The sequence below is a fragment of the Balaenoptera ricei genome, chromosome 9 (assembly GCF_028023285.1).
Source record: "Balaenoptera ricei isolate mBalRic1 chromosome 9, mBalRic1.hap2, whole genome shotgun sequence".
Lineage (NCBI taxonomy): Eukaryota > Metazoa > Chordata > Mammalia > Artiodactyla > Balaenopteridae > Balaenoptera > Balaenoptera ricei.
The window spans coordinates 38083891-38104891 of NC_082647.1; the positions used below are offsets into that span (position 1 = coordinate 38083891).

The window sequence follows — 21001 nt, forward strand, 5'->3', positions numbered from 1 at the left end:
TACAATGGAGAAAAGACAGTCTCTTCAAAAAGTGGTGCTGGAAAACTGCACAGCTACATGTAAAAGAATGAAATTAGAACACTGCCTAACACCGTACACAAAAATAAGATTAAAGACTTAAATGTAAGGCCAGACTCTATAAAACTCTTACAGGAAAGCATAGGCCGACCACTGTTTGACATAAATCACAGCAAGCTCATTTTTGACTCACCTCCTAGAGTAATGGAAATAAAAACAAAAATAAACAAATGAGACCTAACGAAACTTAAAAGCTTTTGCATGGCGAAGGAAACCATAAACAAGACGAAAAGACAACCCTCAGAATGGGAGGAAATATTTTCAAATAAAGCAACTGACAAAGGATTAATCTCCAAAATATACTAGCAGCTCATGCAGCTCAATATCAAAAAAAACAAACAACCCAATCCAAAAATGGGCAGAAGACCTAAATAGACATTTCTCCAAAGAAGATATACAGATTGCCAACAAACACATGAAAGGATGCTCAATATCACTAATCATTAGAGAAATGCAAATCAAAACTACAATGAGGAATCACCTCACACTGGTCAGAATGGCCATCATCAAAAAATCTACAAACAGTAAGTACTGGAGAGGGTGTGGAGAAAAGGGAACCCTGTTGCACTGTTGGTGGGAATGTAAATTGATACAGCCACTATGGAGAACAATATGGAGGTTCCTTAAAAAACTAAAAATAGAACTACCATATGACCCAGCAATCCCACTACTGGGCATATACCCTGAGAAAACGATAATTCAAAAAGAGTCATGTACCACAATGTTCATTGCAGCACTTAAGTGTCCATCGACCGATGAATGGATGAAGAAGATGTGGCACATATATACAATGGAATATTACTCAGACATAAAAAGAAACAAAATTGAATTATTTGTAGTGAGGTGGATGGACCTAGAGTCTGTCATACAGAGTGAAGTAAGTCAGAAAGAGAAAAATAAATACTGTATTCTAACACATATATATAGAATCTAAAAAAACAAAAGTGGTTCTGAAGAACGTAGTGACAGGACAGGAATAAAGACCCAGATGTAGAGAATGGACTTGAGGACACGGGGAGGGGGAAGGGTAAGCTGGGACGAAGTGAGAGAGTGGCATGGACATATATACACTACCAAATGTAAAATAGATAGCTAATGGGAAGTAGCCACATAGCACAGGGAGGTCATCTCGGTGCTTTGTGACCACCTAGAGGGGTGGGATAGGGAGGGTGGGAGGGAGATGCAAGAGGGAGGGGATATGTATACATATAGCTGATTCACTTTATTATACAGCTACAACTAACACAACAATGTAAGGCAATTATACTCCAATAAAGATGTTAAAAAATCCTAATCATAAAAAAATAAAATAAAAAAATAAAAATAAAAAAGAAATGGAAAATTTTATTTGCGCCAACCTGAGGATTATAACCCAGGAGACAGTCTCTCAGAGAGTTCTGAGTACTGTTCTGAAGGGGTAAAGGGGGAGGCCATTATGTAAGTGATATATTACATATTTATCTATCTATCTATATATATACACATATATATATCAATATGTATATGCACTATACGTATTGCATATACCCCTTGACAAATGGGTATATGCAATTAAGCATCTTGGTAGAAGGTTACTGTTGCTCTTGAGATAATGATATCTTAGTCAATGGTACTTTTCTAAGTATGGGAAGATGCAAGAAATTGGGTTCATAAAGTTTGCTCCTGAAAATATCTAACTCTGTGAGGGCCAGTTCTGCTAGTTTTCCCAGAGCACAGAGTACCTCATCTTTATCTTCACCCTGTACTGTAGGTTAGTAACTGCAGTTGCTAATGACTTGATTATTGTAGAACAGGATGGTGGGCAACATTCTTTATTTTATAATTCTTTCCCTTTCAGTCTTAATTTCAACCAAGGTTTGGGGGGCATTTTGTGACCAGTTTGTCCCACAGTCCTAGGAATGCTTATTCCCGGGACAGGCGGAGATTTTGTTGATGGGCCACTCAGTGTATTATTCCTGGCCTAGGTCCTGTTAACAGTAGCAAAAATCCTCTTGACCGCCTGTCTTACTAGTCTGTTGTGGTCCAGGACATGGTTCCCTCTTGTTGCTTCTTCCCATGTCTATCGTTACACTATTTCAATCCTTGATCTTGTGGGACTATATGTTTAGTCAATTGTTTCAAGTCTCCTAATCATCATTAATTTTATCTGAGGCTCAGTCATGCATTTGGTAATGCAAGAAACAATAATCTTGTGAAATAGACAAAATAGAAGTAGGATAGCTATTAACATTAATAAGATCATTAGTAAGTATTTAAGCTAAGAATTTCAATTAGGTTCAGCCCAGGTTGTCTGACCAGTTTGTTCTTCACCAATTGCTCTCTTTAAAAGAAATAATATATTGGCACTGTACATAAAATTCACCAAAGATATCTGCACACACAAGGCGAGTGTTGGGTGCCTTACAGGATTGAGAAGGGAATGTTATCTTCTAAGGAGTTGCATGGCTGGCACCAGAAGAAGAAAAATTGATCTTCATGGTTGAACAGTTATTTCTGCCATTGGGGAGGTCTTATTAACACATAATGCAGATGCAAAGTGCAAGCTAGAGGGGAGGGCAGAAGCCCAAAAGGGCAGAGAAAAATTTTATGTTTAAAGTTTTCTTGTCTTGCCTTAAAATATGAATTTTTATTTCATCAAACAGTTTAAATGGTCAGTAATAGGTATATTCACAAATTAAATAATACTGGCTGAAAATCAGAAATCAAGGTGTGATTCTTTAGAAAGGAGAGTAATTTTTTTTTAACTTTAAATTGGCTTTTAAAATGCATCAGAAAGAGGAGATACATCCCCAAATTTGAGCAGTCGCAACAATCACATAAGTGTCTAGGTTTTCAATATGAAAATGTTAAAGGTCTTTTTTTTAATTTTTCTTTTATTTGGGTATAGTTGTTTTACAATGTTGTGTTTCTACTGTACAGCGAAGTGAAGTAGAGTTCCCTGTGCTATACAGCAGGCACTTATTAGTTATCTATTTTATACATATTAGTGTATATATGTCAATCCCAATCTCCCAATTCATCCCACTCCCTGCCCCGGCTTTCCCCCCTTGGTGTCCATATGTCTTTTCTCTACATCTGTGTTTCTATTTCTGCCTTGCAGACCAGTTCATCTGTACCACTTTTTTAGATTCCACATATATGTGTTAATATGTGATATAGAATTATGCCATAGATTTAGTGGGAAACGGTTTAATGGTAGTGGAGTTTAAAGAAGTTCGAATAAGATAAACTCCATTATTAAAATGATCATGGGGAAGGTGAGGATGCTGGTAGTGTTTATAATATTTGCCTTTGCTGCAGAGTTCATAGATCATAGAGATTTTGTACAAAACGAGGAGGAAGCCAGTACTGGGAGGATGGCCTTAGTCACACCATGTAAGCCACCAAACGTCTTTTTTAGGCTAAAACTTCTGAGGCTATCTGCCAAACTGTATTAAAAAAAACAAAACAAAACAAATATGTTCCATGCATTTGAATGCTTATAATTGGAAAACCTCTGGCGATGGAAAACTTCGTTCTTTGTAAACTGATGCTGCATTTACATATATTGAGACATGGAACATATCCATAAAGTTGTGTAATTCTCTATAAAATGCATTCTTATATCCCAGTCCTTAGTTTGTTAGATCAGATCCTTAAGAATTATTTTAAATGCCTTTGTTAAACCAAAAAAAAAGAAAGAAAGAAAGAAAGAAATGTTAAAGAACACTTGTCCTTTGGGTAATCTGGTCCTGCTGGAGAGAGGCTTTGAGCAGCTTGGTGGCCTCCTTCATATAATGAACACACATTTCAGTAGGCCTAGAGTGCTGTCACAGCTCCCACTTTATTTCTTCATCTAACCTGGCCCATTTCTACACTCTCATCTCTTCCTAATGCTTCTGGGTTTTCCTCAGTTGACTCATTTTCCAACAGTCTTGTCTCACTTGAACCACTCCTACCAGACATTTGGCTTCCTTTCTTCCCTCTGTTCCAGAGACCCTCACACCCTGTCCCTGACCTCCCTGTGTAAACACCTTGCCTCATCCCTTCAGGATTTTACTGTTTGATGCAGCCAGGATGTACCCCTGAAAGTTATATATGCTTCTGGTGTTTTATTTTAAAAGTCAATTACCTTACCTTATAGACACAATATAGAATATTCTAGTACCCAAAGCAAAACTCAGATGACAGATTTTGTAAATCAAGCACATAGAAGGCAAGAGAAGTAAAAATTCTTGCTCTGATAATAATGAGGTCTTAGGATTTCAGAAAAGAACAAATTTTACTGAAGATGAATTTATGACAGACTCTAATAATATCATCTTTAGGAAGTTTTGCTGACACCTCACGACGTTAGTAATTTTGTGGTTCAAGTTTAGAAGTCCTAGCAGTTACGTTTTACCCTTAGCCCCCTACCTTCCGAACACAAAGTATGCAAGTACTGTCAAGAAATAGTGTTTTTAGAGTTTTGCTCCGGAACAGCAGCACGAGGAGCTGCATGAAACCACTCAAAATTGGAAAAACTATAACTGGTAAAGATCATACTTTTAAAAAGCATTAAAGTCTGAAAATTTTCTTAAGCGCATACAGCAAATGAAGAAATACTTATTCAAGAATAATACTAAATCTTGTGCTCGCTTCGGCAGGACATATACTAAAAATTGGAACGATACAGAGAAGATTAGCATGGCCCCTGTGCAAGGATGACACGCAAATTCGTGAAGCGTTCCATATTTTTGGGATATATGTACCTGTATAGCTGATTCACTGTGTTATAAAGCAGAAACTAACACACCATTGTAAAGCAATTTTACTCCAATAAAGATGTTAAAAACAACAAAAAAGAATAACACTAAATCTTGATAAGAACAGAGAGAGTGGGTGACACTTGTGCCACAGCCCACTTCCTCCCTCCCACCTGCCCCTGCTCAGTGTGATGGAAGTTCTCCTCTAGGCACTTGTGGCCAAGAAGATGGGGCTGCTTCTCCCCTCAGCTCTCAATCAAGGGATACTGCATCTGACCAAGAGGTGAAGGCCTCCAGTGTTTCTCATCTCCATTAGTTCTGAGTTGCAGAGGCTGAATTCCTGGCAAAAGTGGCTAAAAGGCTGGGGGCTCCCTTCTACCACCCCACCCCACTCATAGGGCAGAGGGTCCATCATAGATACAGCAAGCCAAGAATATTGGGGCGTCAATTACCCTTGCCCCAGCTCACTCACTGGGTAGAGGCTCCACATGAGGAGACCAGAGGTTACTGGCCCAGCCTAGCACTGGCTCATAAAGCATGGGTGTCACTCTAAAGAATGGACCCACCTCCACCTCTGGAGCAGTGGGTCAGAGACTTGGCCCAGGGAAGAGGCAGTCCATAAAGAGAGAAAACTCACAAGCTCTGCTGAAAGAAAATGATTTTATTTGAAACAGAGTCTGCAGAAATTTAAGCCTATAGGAACTCTTGAAAACAGTGGAGATTTTGGGGGAAAAATTGGTTTTCCTCAGAAAAGAAAGAAAAAGAAGAAAAATGAACAGAACCTCAGAAAAATCCCACCAGGCACACCAACATGTATAAAAAGAGAGTACCAGAAGGAAAGGAGAGATAGAAAGGAGCAGGAAACATATTTTTTAAAATATTGACAAAAAACTTTCCAAATTTGATGAAAACATTAATCTACACATCCAAGAAGCTCAATCACTCATCAGTTTCACTCTTCCTCATTCCAATCCCATTTTCCAGGCAACCCTAAGAATACTTTCTTAAAACACAAATTGGATCATGTTTCCTTTACTTAAAATTCTCCAATGGCTTCTTTTTGCATTTAGAATAAGAGTAATTAATTATGGCTTCCGTGACTGCTGCTTTTCTTTCCTGCCTCCCCTCCAGCCTCATTTGACTCCTCTTGCTTCAGGCACAGTGGCCTTCCTCCAGTTTCTCCATCACCCCAAGCTCTTTCCTGTTGCAGGACCTTTGCACGCGCTCTTTTCTCTTCCTGGTGCATCATCTCCCCATCTTTTGCATTGCCATTTTTTTCTGTTTCCAAGCTTGAATGTTGCTCTCTCAGAAATGCCTTCTATAACCACTTTGCCTTTATTATTTTTATCTCAGTCTCTGGTTTATCTTCTTTATAACAGTTATCACAATTAAAAGAGGAAAATTGTGGTAGGATACTCAAGAAGTTGTAAACATTGATTAATTCTAGTAAACAGAACTCAGTAACTGAGGTAGGGAAGTACATTTTCCTCCATAATAGAACCTTTTGTATGTATGCATGTACAACTTAAAAAATTTTTTTAAATCTAGTTAAATTTTAAAATGCCCAATGTTTAACAGACACTCAGTATCTATTTCACAAATGAATAAAAAACACAATTATCAGATGTTTGCCTCAAGTTTGTTTCTTTGGTTTCCTAGTACCAAATAGGAAAAAAAAATTAGAAGGTAAAAAAATTTACTGGGTCCTAAGGAGGTTGCATTATTTTCCTAGCTTTGAGATTTAAGGCCCTAATTTATGTGTCCAGCCCTCACTGTTGGACTCTTAAATGCTTTGGAGTTTTTCACATTTATAAGTAATAATGTGAGGAACGTCTGCTATATATTGGAATATGTCTTTAAAATAAAGCCTTAGAGTGGAGGAGGGATAAATTGGGAGATTGGGATTGACATATACACACTACTGTATATAAAATAGGTAACTAATAAGAACCTACTGTATAGCGCAGGGAACTCTACTCAATACTCTTAATGGCCTATATGGGAAAAGAGTCTAAAAAATGAGTGGATATATGTATGTGTATAACTGATTCACTTTGCTGTACACCTGAAACTAACACAACATTGTAAATCAACTACAATAAAAATTTTTTTAAAAAGCCTTAGAAATGGGATTATTAAGGGAGAATGTGAGCTTTTTAATGAATTTTGCCACATTAACAAAATAAAAAGCAGCTGAGGGCTTCCCTGGTGGCGCAGTGGTTAAGAATCTGCGTGCCGATGCAGGGGACGTGGGTTCGAGCCCTGGTCCGGGAAGATCCCACGTGCCGCAGAGCATCTAAGCCCGTGCACCACAACTACTGAGCCTGCGCTCTAGAGCCCGGGAGCCACAACTACTGAAGCCCACGTGCCTAGAGCCCGTGCTCCGCAACAAGAGAAGCCACCGCAATGAGAGGCCCGCGCACCGCAGCGAAGAGTAGCCCCCGCTCGCCGCAACTAGAGAAAGCCCACGCACATCAACAAAGACCCAACACAGCCAAAAATAAATAAATAAATTAAATAAATTAAAAAAAAAAAAAAACAGCTGAGATGGTCATTTTGCAATAAAACCTGGGACAGTTTATTGAGGACATCAAAGATAGAAATCAAAGATTTTTGGAAAGTTTGGAAGCTGTAGATTCAGAATTGCAGTATTAATTAATAAAAGTGGAGAAAAGATGAAGAAATTGTTTGGGGATTGAGTGGAAGAGACTGGTTTTAGAATGTAGGTTTGCTTTCACAGTTTCTGTGTACTCACGATAATTGCTGAAGTTATTTCTCATCCTCTATAATTACTTATGATATTAAGTTTAATCCCTCTCTAATTCTCACCTAGACTGTTAAATTTATCCGTAATATGTATCCTGCCAAATCTTCCTCTGTTGTACTGCCAGAATCCTCTTTCCCAAATAAAAATCTGTTCTCCATCTCATGCCCCATTTCAAGTTTTATTGATTCATCAACTTGTGATGCCAGCTTGGCCCCTTCCTGTGGTGTTGCAAGGCAAGCTTCCCAGATCTGGCCCAATCTCCCTTTCATTGTCTCTCCCTACACTCTGCCTTCAGCCCAACATAACCCTCTTTGGATTGTGGTATTAGTAGCCACACAGAGTTGTGATACTGTAAATGTTCATACCCCAGAAGTGAATGCCTTTATGACACTTTTATTAGAAATCGAACTAGTGATACAGCCTTCAGTAATTTTACTAGGAATCAGAAGATCTCAGTGATTTCAAAACAAAACAGGGCAAAGACATTTCTTTTACCCATTCTATGTGTTTCTGTCTTTGCTCACAACTCCCTGCTGTATTTTGTGTGTCCTCTCCCTACTCAGTTCTTTAAAAAAATGACCTCCTTTGATAAATTATTCCCTGCCTTTTTTCATTTAGATTTTGCCATGTTATATATGATGATTTTTTTTTCAAATCTTTTTAGTCTTGTTCAAATACTCCCATTTTCTAAAATGAGTTTTCTTAAACTTTAGAATATTCTGGCTGAGTTGAAATGAAGAGCCTAATTCAGCGTTCTCTATTTGACACTTTATTTTGAGAAAAAGTAAATGAAGCAATTTTTTTGGTCTTTTCTTAGCATGTAGATATTTTTAAATGCTGAAAATGGAAAGAAAAGACCATTTCAGTTTGATCATCAAACTTCATGAAAATTCTGATTGAGAAAATTAAATGAGTAAGGATTAATAGATATATGCTAACTGTATTCTTTGTTTCCTCCCCCATAGGTCACTTCAGGGATTTGTTTGTTATTAGTTTGGGTTTGTGATGTGACCTTTGCATATCCCACTTGTGAAAATATTTTTGCACTATTAGCACATCTATTCTTAGCTCAGATGTTTTTAGCACATGTATTTTTAGAACATATACTTTAATATTCTACCATTTTTCTTCTATACTTGTATAAAAACTCAGGAGAATTAAAAAGAAAAATGTAATGTTAAGTACTTTTTACATTTAAGTCAGTTATTTAATCAATATTGTGACTTTATTTTATACTTTAATTTGGCACATTTGCACATTTTTTGAAGCAAAGGACAGTTTTTGAATTAAATATTGATGAGATTGATAGTTCTTAAATACTATATAAGTAGAGTAAATTTTTGCTCGGTTAATTAATTTACCCATTTACAATTACAATTTAATTGTGCACTGAAGACACACTATTATATATTCTTCAAAGACTGCTTGTGTTATTGTAAAACAATAGGGATTTCAAGGGTTTTAAAATAAATTGGCTTTTGAAACATGGTAGACTGACTCTTGTAATCTCCCCTTCAAACACATAAAAATGCTGGATAAATTACAACTAAGACGTGGTAAGAAATAGAAAATGAAGCTTCAAGGAAACGAAGGGGCATCTTGCTGACATTAAGAGGGAGCTCCATACCAGAAGGGGAAACACTCAAATAGGCACTCCAACAGGAAAGGGGGGTGTGAATATAGGCCCTGACGACTGGGGACTTAAGTTTTAAACGTCTCATGGAAGTCAAGACATGATTTGTTATATCTGCTCCCTCTCCCTCATTGCTGATTGTTTCATGATTGATTGTTGTTTTTAGCTATCATTTTATTGTGACTCAACTTCAGTGGGTGTTGCTTTTTTTCATAGGAATCCTATGTACCATGGGTATGAAAGTGGCAGTATGGAGTGATTAAACATTTACTGTTTTCAGGCTACTCAACTGGGACCCCTTACTTACCTTGGATTTCATAGCTATGGATTTTTCCAAACTACTGAGTTAATTTAAATTCAGTGGCTTAAGCTTGGAGTTTCTATCTCACCAGAGAATCATGTACTCTCATCACCTTTTTAAAACAGAGAACAGTTCTTTCAAGCCCAGTATTAGAGGACTTACTTCTAAGCATTACTTGTATATTCTCTAAGCCATATCTCCTAGAAGTTCAGATAATGAACTATCAGGAAAAGACTAAATAAAAGGTAGAAAAATAGGTTCATAATGAAAAAGAAAACATGAAAAAATGAACAAGGAGAGTTTCAAATTCATGCATCAAAAAAATATTGAACATCTATATGTCTGCATTATTCAAGGCACTAGTAATACAGCATTTAAGAAAGCAAATACAAATCTTTGTCCTCTTGGTGCTTAGCTTCTAGTGGTTAGAGAGAACTAAATAGAATTTCTAAAATTGTTTTAAAGAAGAAGTCATTGAAGAAAAATTAGCGCACTGCTTAAATACTAAATGAGCACAACTGCAAAGAGAAAGAATAATGTGATATAACAGCAGTGGCAGTGGTAGTTGTAGTAGCAGCTGCTAACATTTTTGAGCACTTCCTTTATACCAGGTATTGCCCAAAGTATTTATGGAGTTGGTATCATTATCATCTTTATTTTACAGATGTGGAGACCAAAGCACAGAGAAGTTAACATTGAGACAGGGTCATGATGCTGTATGATAGACTTCTTAAACTGCACACTTAATCACAACATGTATTTATCAAATATATTTGTCACTATTTTCCATTTTTGTGTTGCTATACATTTGCAGCTATGTGTTATTTGGTTCATTGGTGGCAAAATGGCTGATCTAGTCTAAAATTAATTTTGCCTGCTACTTAATAAATCATGCTGTGCTTGCCTTTTTTTATGTAAAAGTACAGAATTTCATGAATTTAAAAAGAATCATCTTATAGAGTGAGTTAGCTCCGATTCCTAAGAAATTAGAGTTACGAAGAATCAACCACATTTGGTTTAACAGATACCAAGCCTTTCTTTCCTGTAGTTCTGCTCCGTAAGCTGAGTTTAATCATGAAAAAATGTTGTTTTGTGACTCTAGATTAATTAATGACTATGCCTCTGTTTAAAATTAGATATCAAATCTCTGTAATTGGGTCTTAAACATCTAGACTGATTTTTAAAAGTTTTGTTTCATGATTGTTTCTTCTAATAAGAGGAACATTTCTCCCTTAGCCATTTCATTTTTGGCATTTATATTAACAGCAAGAAAAAAATTGGTTGTGGAACATTATTGATCTATTTTGTGAAATTAAAATTTTAACCTAATTTTTTAGCTTATTGGTTGTCATAACTCCCAGTTTAAAAAAAAAATCTTCCCTGCACTTTCAAATTCCCTCAATCAGTCATAATTTTTCCTTATTTTAGTATTCCTATCATGCACTTAACCCTTGCTGCTTCATATTCTACTTAACGTGTGTGCGTCTTACTTTCATTAGTATTGCAGTGGCTCTTGGTGGGCTGGTCCCTGTAGATGCACTACTATGTCATGTTTCTTTGTCTTCCTGAAAGTACACCCCCTCTTTGATGTTTCTTTGTTAAGTGTTGTGGTTTTTTATGGAAATTGAATTGATGATTTGGGAAGAGCCAAGTACATTGTGGTCAAGCCCTTGACCCACTTGACCTTTCCAGTTCTTGATTCTCGGTGAGTTCTTCATTCTGAAGAAATTGGGTCACTTCAACAATACCTTCCCCTCCAAATTGATATCAGTAGGCCAGACAAATGAAATCATTATGCCTGGGGCTTTCATCTGTATCTTTCTAAACCTTCAGATTGAAAACTACCATATCTTCTAACCAAATTTTAGGATGCATTCAACTGTTGAATGCCTAGTTTTCCTTTTTCCCCTCTACTATTTTGTCTGTTTTCCCCCATCACTTCCTCATTGCCTTCCGTTATCCATGAGCTGGCTCCTTTCTGTCTGTTGTCTTCTACTTGGGTCCTCTCTATCCTCTTGCCTTCTCTCATCTCAATGTCTCTGGCTGTCTCGAGAACATTGATGCATTTCTTTGTTCATGCTTTCATCTATCTGTCTTTCCACAAAACATATTTTTTCTCTATTTCCTATCTTTGTCTTTAGAATTCACATGGATTGAATGCCTTTCTTTTCTCATTGTCTTATCCTCTGTATTCAACTTATGTAAAAAATAAAATAAAATAAATCACTGATGGTTAAATGAATTCTGGCTCCAATAGGGCAAAACAAGAATCCTGGTCAATTTCCTTCCTCCAGTCTCTACCCTGAAGAGCATGATCTCTTTGTTTTTTCATTACTGTTTAGTTCTTTTCTTACATTGTACATACCACATAAGGTTGCTAGTATCTCTGATCAGGTCCTTTGATGAGAAGTTCTAGTAAAATGATCTGTCCTTGCAAAACATCACAGGACCTCAAGAATTTTGTTTAGTGCTTGTGATTCTCTGTTTGAAAGCATTGCTTATAGTATCCTGGGGTACTAGAACAGTGTTCTACCCAGCAGGAGGGATGGTTATTAGGTACTGTGTCTGGCACACACTGCTATTCTACAAATATCAGCTTCTGCTGATGTTCATGATGATGGTGACAGTGTGGGTGAGTGTTTTGAAGGCAAAAGGACAGAAGTAGGAGGAGAACAGAGACACCAGTAATGAGGTGGGGGTACTGGGAGAGCGTGAGGCAGGAAGAAATAGCTGCTGGGACAGATGGATTATAACATGTGTTAGTTTATCTTCATTCACCAGCCTCTGGGTTTTAAAAGGAACCAGTAGTACCACATCAAAGCTGTCCGCATCAAACCATCCAGATGGCTCATTCTCCCCTGCTTCATACCATGTGGCTATCGGAGGACTGATGCTCCTCCACTCTGTCACCTTCAGTCATCCATCTCGTGTGGGCTGGGGGCAGGGAGGGAGCTAAAGGATAGTGAGGTGAAAATAGGATGAAGATTTAATTAAAGTTCCTGAGTGCCTGCCAGATTTAATCTAATTCTCACAACTTTCTGACACCGACATTCTATTAGATCCACACACCAGAGGACACAGTGATACAGCCACATCCTGCCCCTCTTTTCTTATGTCATTGCCTTTTTGGGTATGCCTCATCTAAGTCAGATTCGAACCCCAGGAAAGGCTCCATCTTCTCTCCGAGCCTAGTACTATTTTATTTATTTATTTATTTATTTATTTATTTATTTATTTATTTATTTATGGCTGTGTTGGGTCTTCGTTTCTGTGCGAGGGCTTTCTCTAGTTGAGGCAAGCGGGGGCCACTCTTCATCGCGGTGCGCGGGCCTCTCACTATCGCAGCCTCTCTTGTTGCAGAGCACAGGCTCCAGACGCGCAGGCTCAGCAATTGTGGCTCACTGGCCTAGTCGCTCCGCGGCATGTGGGATCTTCCCAGGCCAGGGCTCGAACCCGTGTCCCCTGCATTGGCAGGCAGATTCTCAACCACTGCGCCACCAGGGAAGCCCGTAGTACTTTTTTAAAAAAACAAATTTTCCTGATGTTTTACCCACTCTATTGAAAAGCAAGCAAACAAACCAACAAAACACTACTTTTGTTGTTGGTTGTTTCTTCATATTACTGAAGACAAGTGAAAGGAAGATTCCAATCTAGATGCATGGCAAATGTCTTGCATTTCTGTTGCATCCCTGCATGACTGTTGCCATGCTTATGGTGTATGTTTGCAGATAGCATTGTAATGCTGTGCATTAGGAATTGGGGGTGACTACTTGCACAATAGTATGTATGTTACTGAGTGAAAAGGGTGATAAGTAATGATGTAGATGGAGGATCTTTGGAGTACAGATTTATCATTCTCTTGATCCACCATCCAAATTCATTTTAAAATTGAATTCAGGTTAATGATGATTGTAAGTTTTTTAAAAAATAAGTCACCTTTGACTGGTTTCATTTTCTATCACTAATGTAAGTGAGGGACCTTTTTTTTTTTTTTGTCTTTTTTGTTTTAAAATAATAGAAGAAAAAAGGAACAGGGAATTAAAAGACTGAAAGAGAAACAGCATGTTGGAAATAGGCAAACATAAGTATTCAAAAAGATAGGACATTAATTTTTTCCTATAGCTAGAGTTGGGAGAATAAGGTATGAAAAACATATCATTCAGTGTCCTCAGTATATCCTGCTGTGGTGATGTCACTATAATGGGGTAACAAAAAATTTTAATTTTACTATTTTACTGACTAAATTCCCTCTTGTTTATCAAAGTGGCCTGCATCCTGCTCAATTCTGCTCAGTAGAAAATAATGTGATTATGAGTTTCTACTGTATATAATATTAAGAATATAATCTTGGTTTTATTACAATCAACTTTCTTAAATTTTTTTTTTTTTTTTTTACTGGTAACTTATTTTTTTATTGAACAATAAACATTTGTTGCTGTACAATATTGTGTAAGTTAACAGTGTACAATCTAGTGATTCACAATTTTTAAAGATTATACTCTATTTTAGTTCTAAAATATTGGCTGTATTCCACACATTGAACAATATATCCATATAGCTTGTATTATACCTAATAATTTGTACCTCTTAATCCCCTACCCCTATATTGCTCCTCTCCCCTTCCCTCTACCCACTGATAACCACTAGCTTGTTCTACATATCTGTGAGTTTGCTTCTTTTTTGTTATATTCATTAGTTTGTTGTATTTTTTAGATACCACATGTAAGTGATATCATACACTGTTTGTCTTTCTCTGTCTAATTTCACTTAGCGTAACGCCCTGCAAGTCCATCCATGCTGCAAATGGCGAAATTTCATTCATTTTTATGGCTGAGTAGTATTCTATTGTATTTGTACTTTATGATGATAGCCATTCTGACAGGTGTGAGCTGTTATCTCATTATGGTTTTTTGTTTCTGTTTTTTAATTCAAACAGAAAGTCACAAAAATTATAATCATCCTCATCAGTTCACTCAGTCCCATGTAGTTAATTTTTTTTTTCATCTTGATCTTTTGTTAGCACTTTTATGAGTTCATCAGTTTTTCATTAGAGTTCTGAAAATGCTTATTCATTCAGTTTTTTTTTTAAATCTCTGAATATCCTTAAGATCCTTGAATTTTGGGCTTCCCTGGTGGCGCAGTGGTTGAGAAAACTCCTGCCAATGCAGGGGACACGGGTTCGAGCCCTGGTCTGGGAAGATCCCACATGCCGCAGAGCAACTAGGCCCGTGAGCCACAATTACTGAGCCTGCGCGTCTGGAGCCTGTGCTCCGCAACAAGAGAGGCCGCGATAATGAGAGGCCCGCGCACTGCGATGAAGAGTGGTCCCCACTTGCCGCAACTAGAGAAAGCCCTCGCACAGAAATAGACCCAACACAGCCATAAATAAATAAATAAATAAATAAATTTTTAAAATAACATGGGCATCTACCTCTATTAAAATAGGCTAAGTCAAAAGAGGGGCTAAAGTTTATAAAAAAAAAAAAAAAGATCCTTGAATTTTTATGTCTTTAGATTTGTGTTCATGTTTATGATATTTGATAAGTAATTATTCACAGGCCTTATAGAGTTTTAAAGAAATTAGCACTCCCATTTTAAGATCAATGTCTTCCAGGGCTGGATAGCCCCTGCCATTTGCTAGGATGAGGTTGGTGCAGGGGTGTTTCCGTCTGGCAGGGCGCTGGAGAAGCAGGTGATGGGACTGGAAGCCAGACTTCCTCTTCTTAGTGTTCTGTTCAGGTTTTTCCCAGCTTCTTGGAACCTTCTTTGTTAGTGGAAAAACTCAGGTAGTCAAGTTGGAAAAGTGTTCTCTAGATATTTGTCTTATAGATTCCGTTAATTTTGTCTGAATATTAATCTTCAGTTTAAAACAATGATACCATAGATTTGGGCTTGTTGAAACAATTTCAGTTTCTGTTCATGCTGTTTCTGTCCTTCTTTTTTTAACTCTGGTCTCATTTGTTATAGGTTTAGCAGTTTCCCTACAACTCTTGCACGGAGACATTGAACAAATCAGAAGGGAATACTCATCAGTATTTTCTCATGGAGTATCCATCACCCGGAAGTTGGGTTTTTCTAATATTATTATGCCTGGTAAGTGACTTGGGATGCACTACATGATGAAATATGGCTACTTTGTCTGCTTTTGACGCTTGAGAAATTTTTCAAATTGTCAGCTTCAAAGAGTTCAAATGGGCCATGCTTAAGAATAAAATGAGGTATTTAATTCTTTTTTTAAAAAATCTTTACATTTTTATTATATTAGGGTGGATAACTTGTGGGGGTCATGGTTGCATTTCATTATGACCATAATAGGATAACTGAAGTTGAATACAGAAAATACTTTACCCTCTGGTGGGAAGTGTTATTGAAGTCATTTAGGGGAAATCCTTACAGGTTTTGGCAAGAACAGTTATTGAGCAATGGTTAGCCTTTTTGGAGGATTTTTCCACCAGAGATATGTATGTATATGTGTATATAAATAAGCAGCCATATGCAAGCGCCATATGTATTTCTATATATCTCCTAGTTCTATTTGTATATATAAATCAGATCTATATTAGCAACCAAAAGAGACTCCAAAAAAGTGTTTGTTTCTGAGTGGAAATGGTAGAAGTTAAGGAGATTCACACCATCAAAGTAAATGCCAAGTAATAGTCTTTCTCAGGGCTCTACATCCTACTTTCCACAACCAAGAAAAAAAAAATAGAAAGACCAAATAGTCTCAAATTGTCGACAGTATTTTTAGAAATGAGATCCTTTAAATCACTGTTTAAATCCCATGTGTAAAAAGCAAGCAATGGAAGTTGCATCTGACAGGCCCCTGGTGCAGTTATGAGACTGATGGTAGGACTGTTGTCCATAAAGACCTAACATGATGCAGAAACTGACTGGCATTGACTGTCACGGCATTTTGTGATTTCCTGACGGAAATTCATTTGTGCAGGAAAGCCTAAGAGAACAGCCTGGAAAGTTTCCTGAGATGGCCTGACCTAGCTTAGGGACCCAGTCTGCCTGAGCATCTTCTGTTAACTATTGTCGAAAATGACTGTTTACAGCACTGTTTACTTGGCGGCATGTTATTCAGTGGCTCTTGCAACCATTCATTATTTCCTTCAGTTGCTATAAATAGCTGGTATTTCCTCTTTAACAAAAAAAGAAAAAAATTTCATCCCACTGGGAAGCAAATTGATGGGTAAATCTAATATAAAAAGCATATTTTAGAACAGAATGCAGCCAGCTGCTAAAAGAATTCCTCAGCTTGGTCTCCGAGCAGTATCATTGAGAAATGGAAAAATATCAAGCAACATGACACTTCACTGGCTGAATAATTGTCTGGGGTGTGCTGTGCTCACGCAGCTCTTGTCTGGCTTTAATGATGAAAATGAGCTTTCTGTGGAATAAGGCTCGCTTCTGTCCCTTTCCCACACCACGTTGTAATGACGAGGTTCATGCTGACCAGGGAATCAATCCTCCCAGACACACGTCTGCAGTGCCCAAGACTGCAAGAGATTTTTTTTAAAGCACTTTCTTCTTTTTCTTCTCTCATTTTTTCTTCTTTGGCTTCTGAGTCTTTCAAAGTAGATGGAGAAGGGAAAGATGTGTGTATTAACTTAAACAGCTGAAAGCAACTTTTGGAATGTTTTACATTGGCAAACATAACAGCCATTGTTTTGTTTTCCTTTGTTATTTTTTAGAATTTTGACTCGTCAGTTAATTCTCACTGGTGGCTCTGATGAAAACTTGAGCTGAGTTTTCAATAAGAAAATATATGTGAACAGCATTTCTGATCCCAGTGTTGTATTGACAGTCTGCTAGCATGATGGGTTTTTTTGTTTGTTTGTTTTTCTTTTGTTTTTCTAGACTTGTCCTTCAGAGTTAGTATTGTGATAGGGGTCAGGATGGGTGAAGCACGTGTTTATACCTACAGGACCTTCATTAACTTAGTTACTGCCTTTCTGCAGAATGAATTATCTGTGGTCCTGACACTAACAGGAACGTACACAAAACTCTTCTTGAGGGTCACAGAATGTCATCAATGCCAAACTCTTTTTGGGATGGGAAAACCGTGGAAACAGAGATTCTCCCCTTGGTCTGGCTTTTGCATGGGCTGGTCTCGGGAATGTCACCTGGTATAAGGAGACTACCTGCCCATATGCTTTCGGTCTGTCATGAAGTCCTCTGAACCCTTCCTGTTGCTAAGGGTCAGTCATTCAGCACTTTATTTCTTAGAGTACCCAGTTTCCAAAGAAGAAAAGTTACCCTCTGTGAAGCTCCATCACTGCCACCTATGAACCAAATAACTCTGCAGAAAGCTCCATGGTCTGGCCTCTGAGCCCATGAGAGGGAGGGCAGTGAAAATGTTTCAATCAGTGCTCTCCAGTTGAAATACAGTGCGAGCCACAAATGTAATTTTAACTTTTCTAGTAACCATTTTAAAAAAAGTAGGAAGAAAGAGATGAAATTAATTTTAACAATATATTTTATTTAACCCAACACATCCAAAATATCGTTTTAATAGGTAATCCATATAAACAATTCGTAATGAGTTATTTTACACTATTTCAACCTAAGTCTTTGAAGGCTGATAACTACTATACATTACAGCACATCTCTTTTCAGCCAAGTCACATTTCAAGGACTCAGTTGCCACATGTGGCAGTCGTTATGGGATTGGACAGCCAAGCTCTAAATGTCTTAACAGACTGCACAAAGCAGAGCTCGAGCCGTTGCTGAATATCAGGAAGGGCTAAGTTTCCATCCACCAGACACTCTGGAACAAAGCTGGCTGATGTGTCAGGAATGTCATGGGAGGTCAGGCGGTGTCCTCCTCCCACCCTAAGGGTCCATTCTTATTCTGAGTTTATGCTTCTTTCTAGGCAATCATCATGGTCTCCCTACTTTATCTTCCCTACCTGTACCCTCTCTCCTGGAGACTTGTTGTCACATATCAACCAGTAAAACTATCCCTCTTTGTTAAGGAACACCTAATTAATACCTTCCAGTGCATTCACTTTTAATACATCTTGGCAGTTCCTAATCCTAAAAAGAATTAAGGAAAAGTGGTGGACTGATAGGGGAGGGAAGGGTTGAGATTTGGAGGCTAGAGGCTCACACTGAAAACGATGAACAGAGCCTGTGTTTCAAATGGTTGCCAGCAGTAGTAGCTGTGATAGTGATTTCCAGATTTGTTTAAGTTTATTTTACAAGTATTTTCCAGAGTAAGCCTCCTTTTCCTTTGGTCTTTAGGCAGTAGTTCAAATAAGTCAAATTTCTATTTGGTCAAAGTTGACTAGATAGTGATTTACAAGACTGGGGTAAGAAGAATGTTGTAGAGGTGTTTGCCTCCCACTTAAGAAGATAAATAATTTTATTCTTTTAAATATATATATATTATTATTATTTACCACTTACTGACAGAGACATGTACATCACCAGATGGAATTGCCTCAAATAATCCTTCTTTTGGAGAAAGCAAGTGGGACCCTGCTTTATTTGATGTTCCCTAAAAATATATCCTAAATCTAACCAAAGCTCACCACACCCCAGTCCAAGTTACTGGACCTCCATATCATATAGGTGCAACTACTCTGCTTAGATCTGAACCCCTGATCATGCCACCAAGGGGTGGCGGTCTTTCACCCAATGAATGCCACAGTGACCAAAGAGAGAGGGAGGCGTGTCACCCTGAGGTTGGATCCCAGCCCCAGATCACATTGGGGAAGAGGCTGCTGCCCCCAAATTATGAAGCTTACATGCCCCACATGCCCAAGGGTGTAGGATTTCCCCAACAGGCACTACCAGAAATGCATGCGTTGTCCTAGAGTGTGAAGGGCAGCCCATCCTTGCTCCTGTCTCTGCACCACTGTCTGGAAAGTCCTTCATGGCTGCTGTTGTATCATTTGCCATTGCTTGCTTGATAGTCATAAACAGAAATTAAAAAGCTACCCCCTCAAAAGTTTAACATTTCAGAGTATTCTTTTAAAATAAAGCAAAACAAAAACGAGAACAGATATGTTTTACTGAAGTGTACTCTATGTGAGAAATCCAAGGTTTAGTTTTCATCCCATGCGTAAGTGTTCCCTGTATGTGGTCTGCCTTGATTTCCTGTTACTTGTGAATCTTGCCCCTGTCCCTTACCCTGCCCCTCCCCCCTCCACCGCTGCCCTGAAGGTATCCTGAAGTAGTAGAAGCCTAGGTGTGGATGGCATATTATATTAGTTTCCTATGGCTACTGTAACAAATGGTCACAAATGGGGTGGCTTAAAACAGTGCGAATGTACTATTTTACAGTTCCGGAGATCAGAAGTTTGCATGAGTCTCGCTGGGCTAGTATCAGAGTGTCAGCAGGGCTGCATTTCTTCTGATGGCTCTGAAGGAGAATGCATTTCCTTGCCTTTGCCAGCTTCTGGAGACCCCCTGTACTCCTTGGCTCATGGCCCAACATCATTCAACCTCTGCTTCTCTCATCATATCCCCTTCTCTGACCCTGACCTTCTGCCTCCCTCTTATAGGACCTTTGTAATTATATTGAGCCCACCCTGATAATCAAAGAAAATCTCCCCATCTCAAGATTGCCAGCTTAATCACATCTGCGAAGTCCCTTTTGCCGTGTGAAGTAATCTATTCACAGGTTCCCAGGATTAGGACCTGGACATCGTTGGGGAGGTAACGGGGTGCCTGCTACACACATGAAGGGCTATCCAGCTCAACCATGTGTCCAGTGCATGAATGTCTTCCTGAGGTCCCTGAGGATGGTTTTCCGGCTTGTACTTGAGTATTAATAATGGCCAAGATCACACCATCACATCTTACATCTTCTCTCAAAATGACCTCTTTCATGTTGAACTCGTCTCCCTCTACCTTCTATCCATTGTGTTGAGTTTCTCTGCTTGTAACCTCAACATTTTAAAATTCATTTGACTCTCTTGTCTCCCTCATCTCTCCTCTGATGGGTCCCTTCTCCATATCCTTTATGGTCTGGATGATACCGTTTCTGTCTGTCTCTGTCCTAGAAATGAAATCAGTGCTTCATAATTGGTCTGACCAATCAGGGTGGGACTGATACCTTCCTTGCTCAAGGCACTAGTCTTTTGGAGACAAAGGCTGAATTGCAGCTAGCTTATTTGATGGATGTTCTCATCCTATTGAATTACATTTTCATGGGTAAAGCAGAGATACGGATAGTACATAGGGCATGTTTCTTAATCTCTATACTTTAGTTTCCTCATCTGTAAAATGGAAATAATAGGGCCTTTCTATAAGGTTAATGTGAGGATTTAATGAGATATTCTACTTATAGCACTTGGCAAAGTACCTAGCTACTGTCTATCTGCTACTGTCTACTACTAACATCATCATCATCATCATCTAAGTTCACAAAAACCCAGAGTCTTTTATGTATGTTCTTTAGTTTTTAAGAAGAACAGGGGGCTTCCCTGGTGGCACAGTGGTTGAGAATCTGCCTACCAATGCAGGGGACACAGGTTCGAGCCCTG

General features: G+C 38.3%; 1 protein-coding gene and 1 non-coding gene across 4 annotated transcripts in view; both read left to right on the forward strand.

The window, feature by feature from the left end:
• DOCK4 (dedicator of cytokinesis 4) overlaps positions 1–21001 on the forward strand; it is a 492329-nt gene that overhangs the window by 275932 nt on the left and 195396 nt on the right. For all 3 annotated transcript variants that reach the window (XR_009505001.1, XM_059933591.1, XM_059933592.1), the window contains exon 13: positions 15471–15596. Coding sequence is in view for 2 of the 3 variants with exons in the window: in XM_059933591.1 (XP_059789574.1) it covers positions 15471–15596 (126 nt within the window). In the remaining variant the exon portion in view is untranslated. The remainder of the gene's footprint in view (positions 1–15470; positions 15597–21001) is intronic.
• Positions 4688–4795, forward strand: LOC132372291 (U6 spliceosomal RNA). The gene has a single exon (XR_009505159.1). It is a non-coding gene; the product is annotated as a U6 spliceosomal RNA (small nuclear RNA).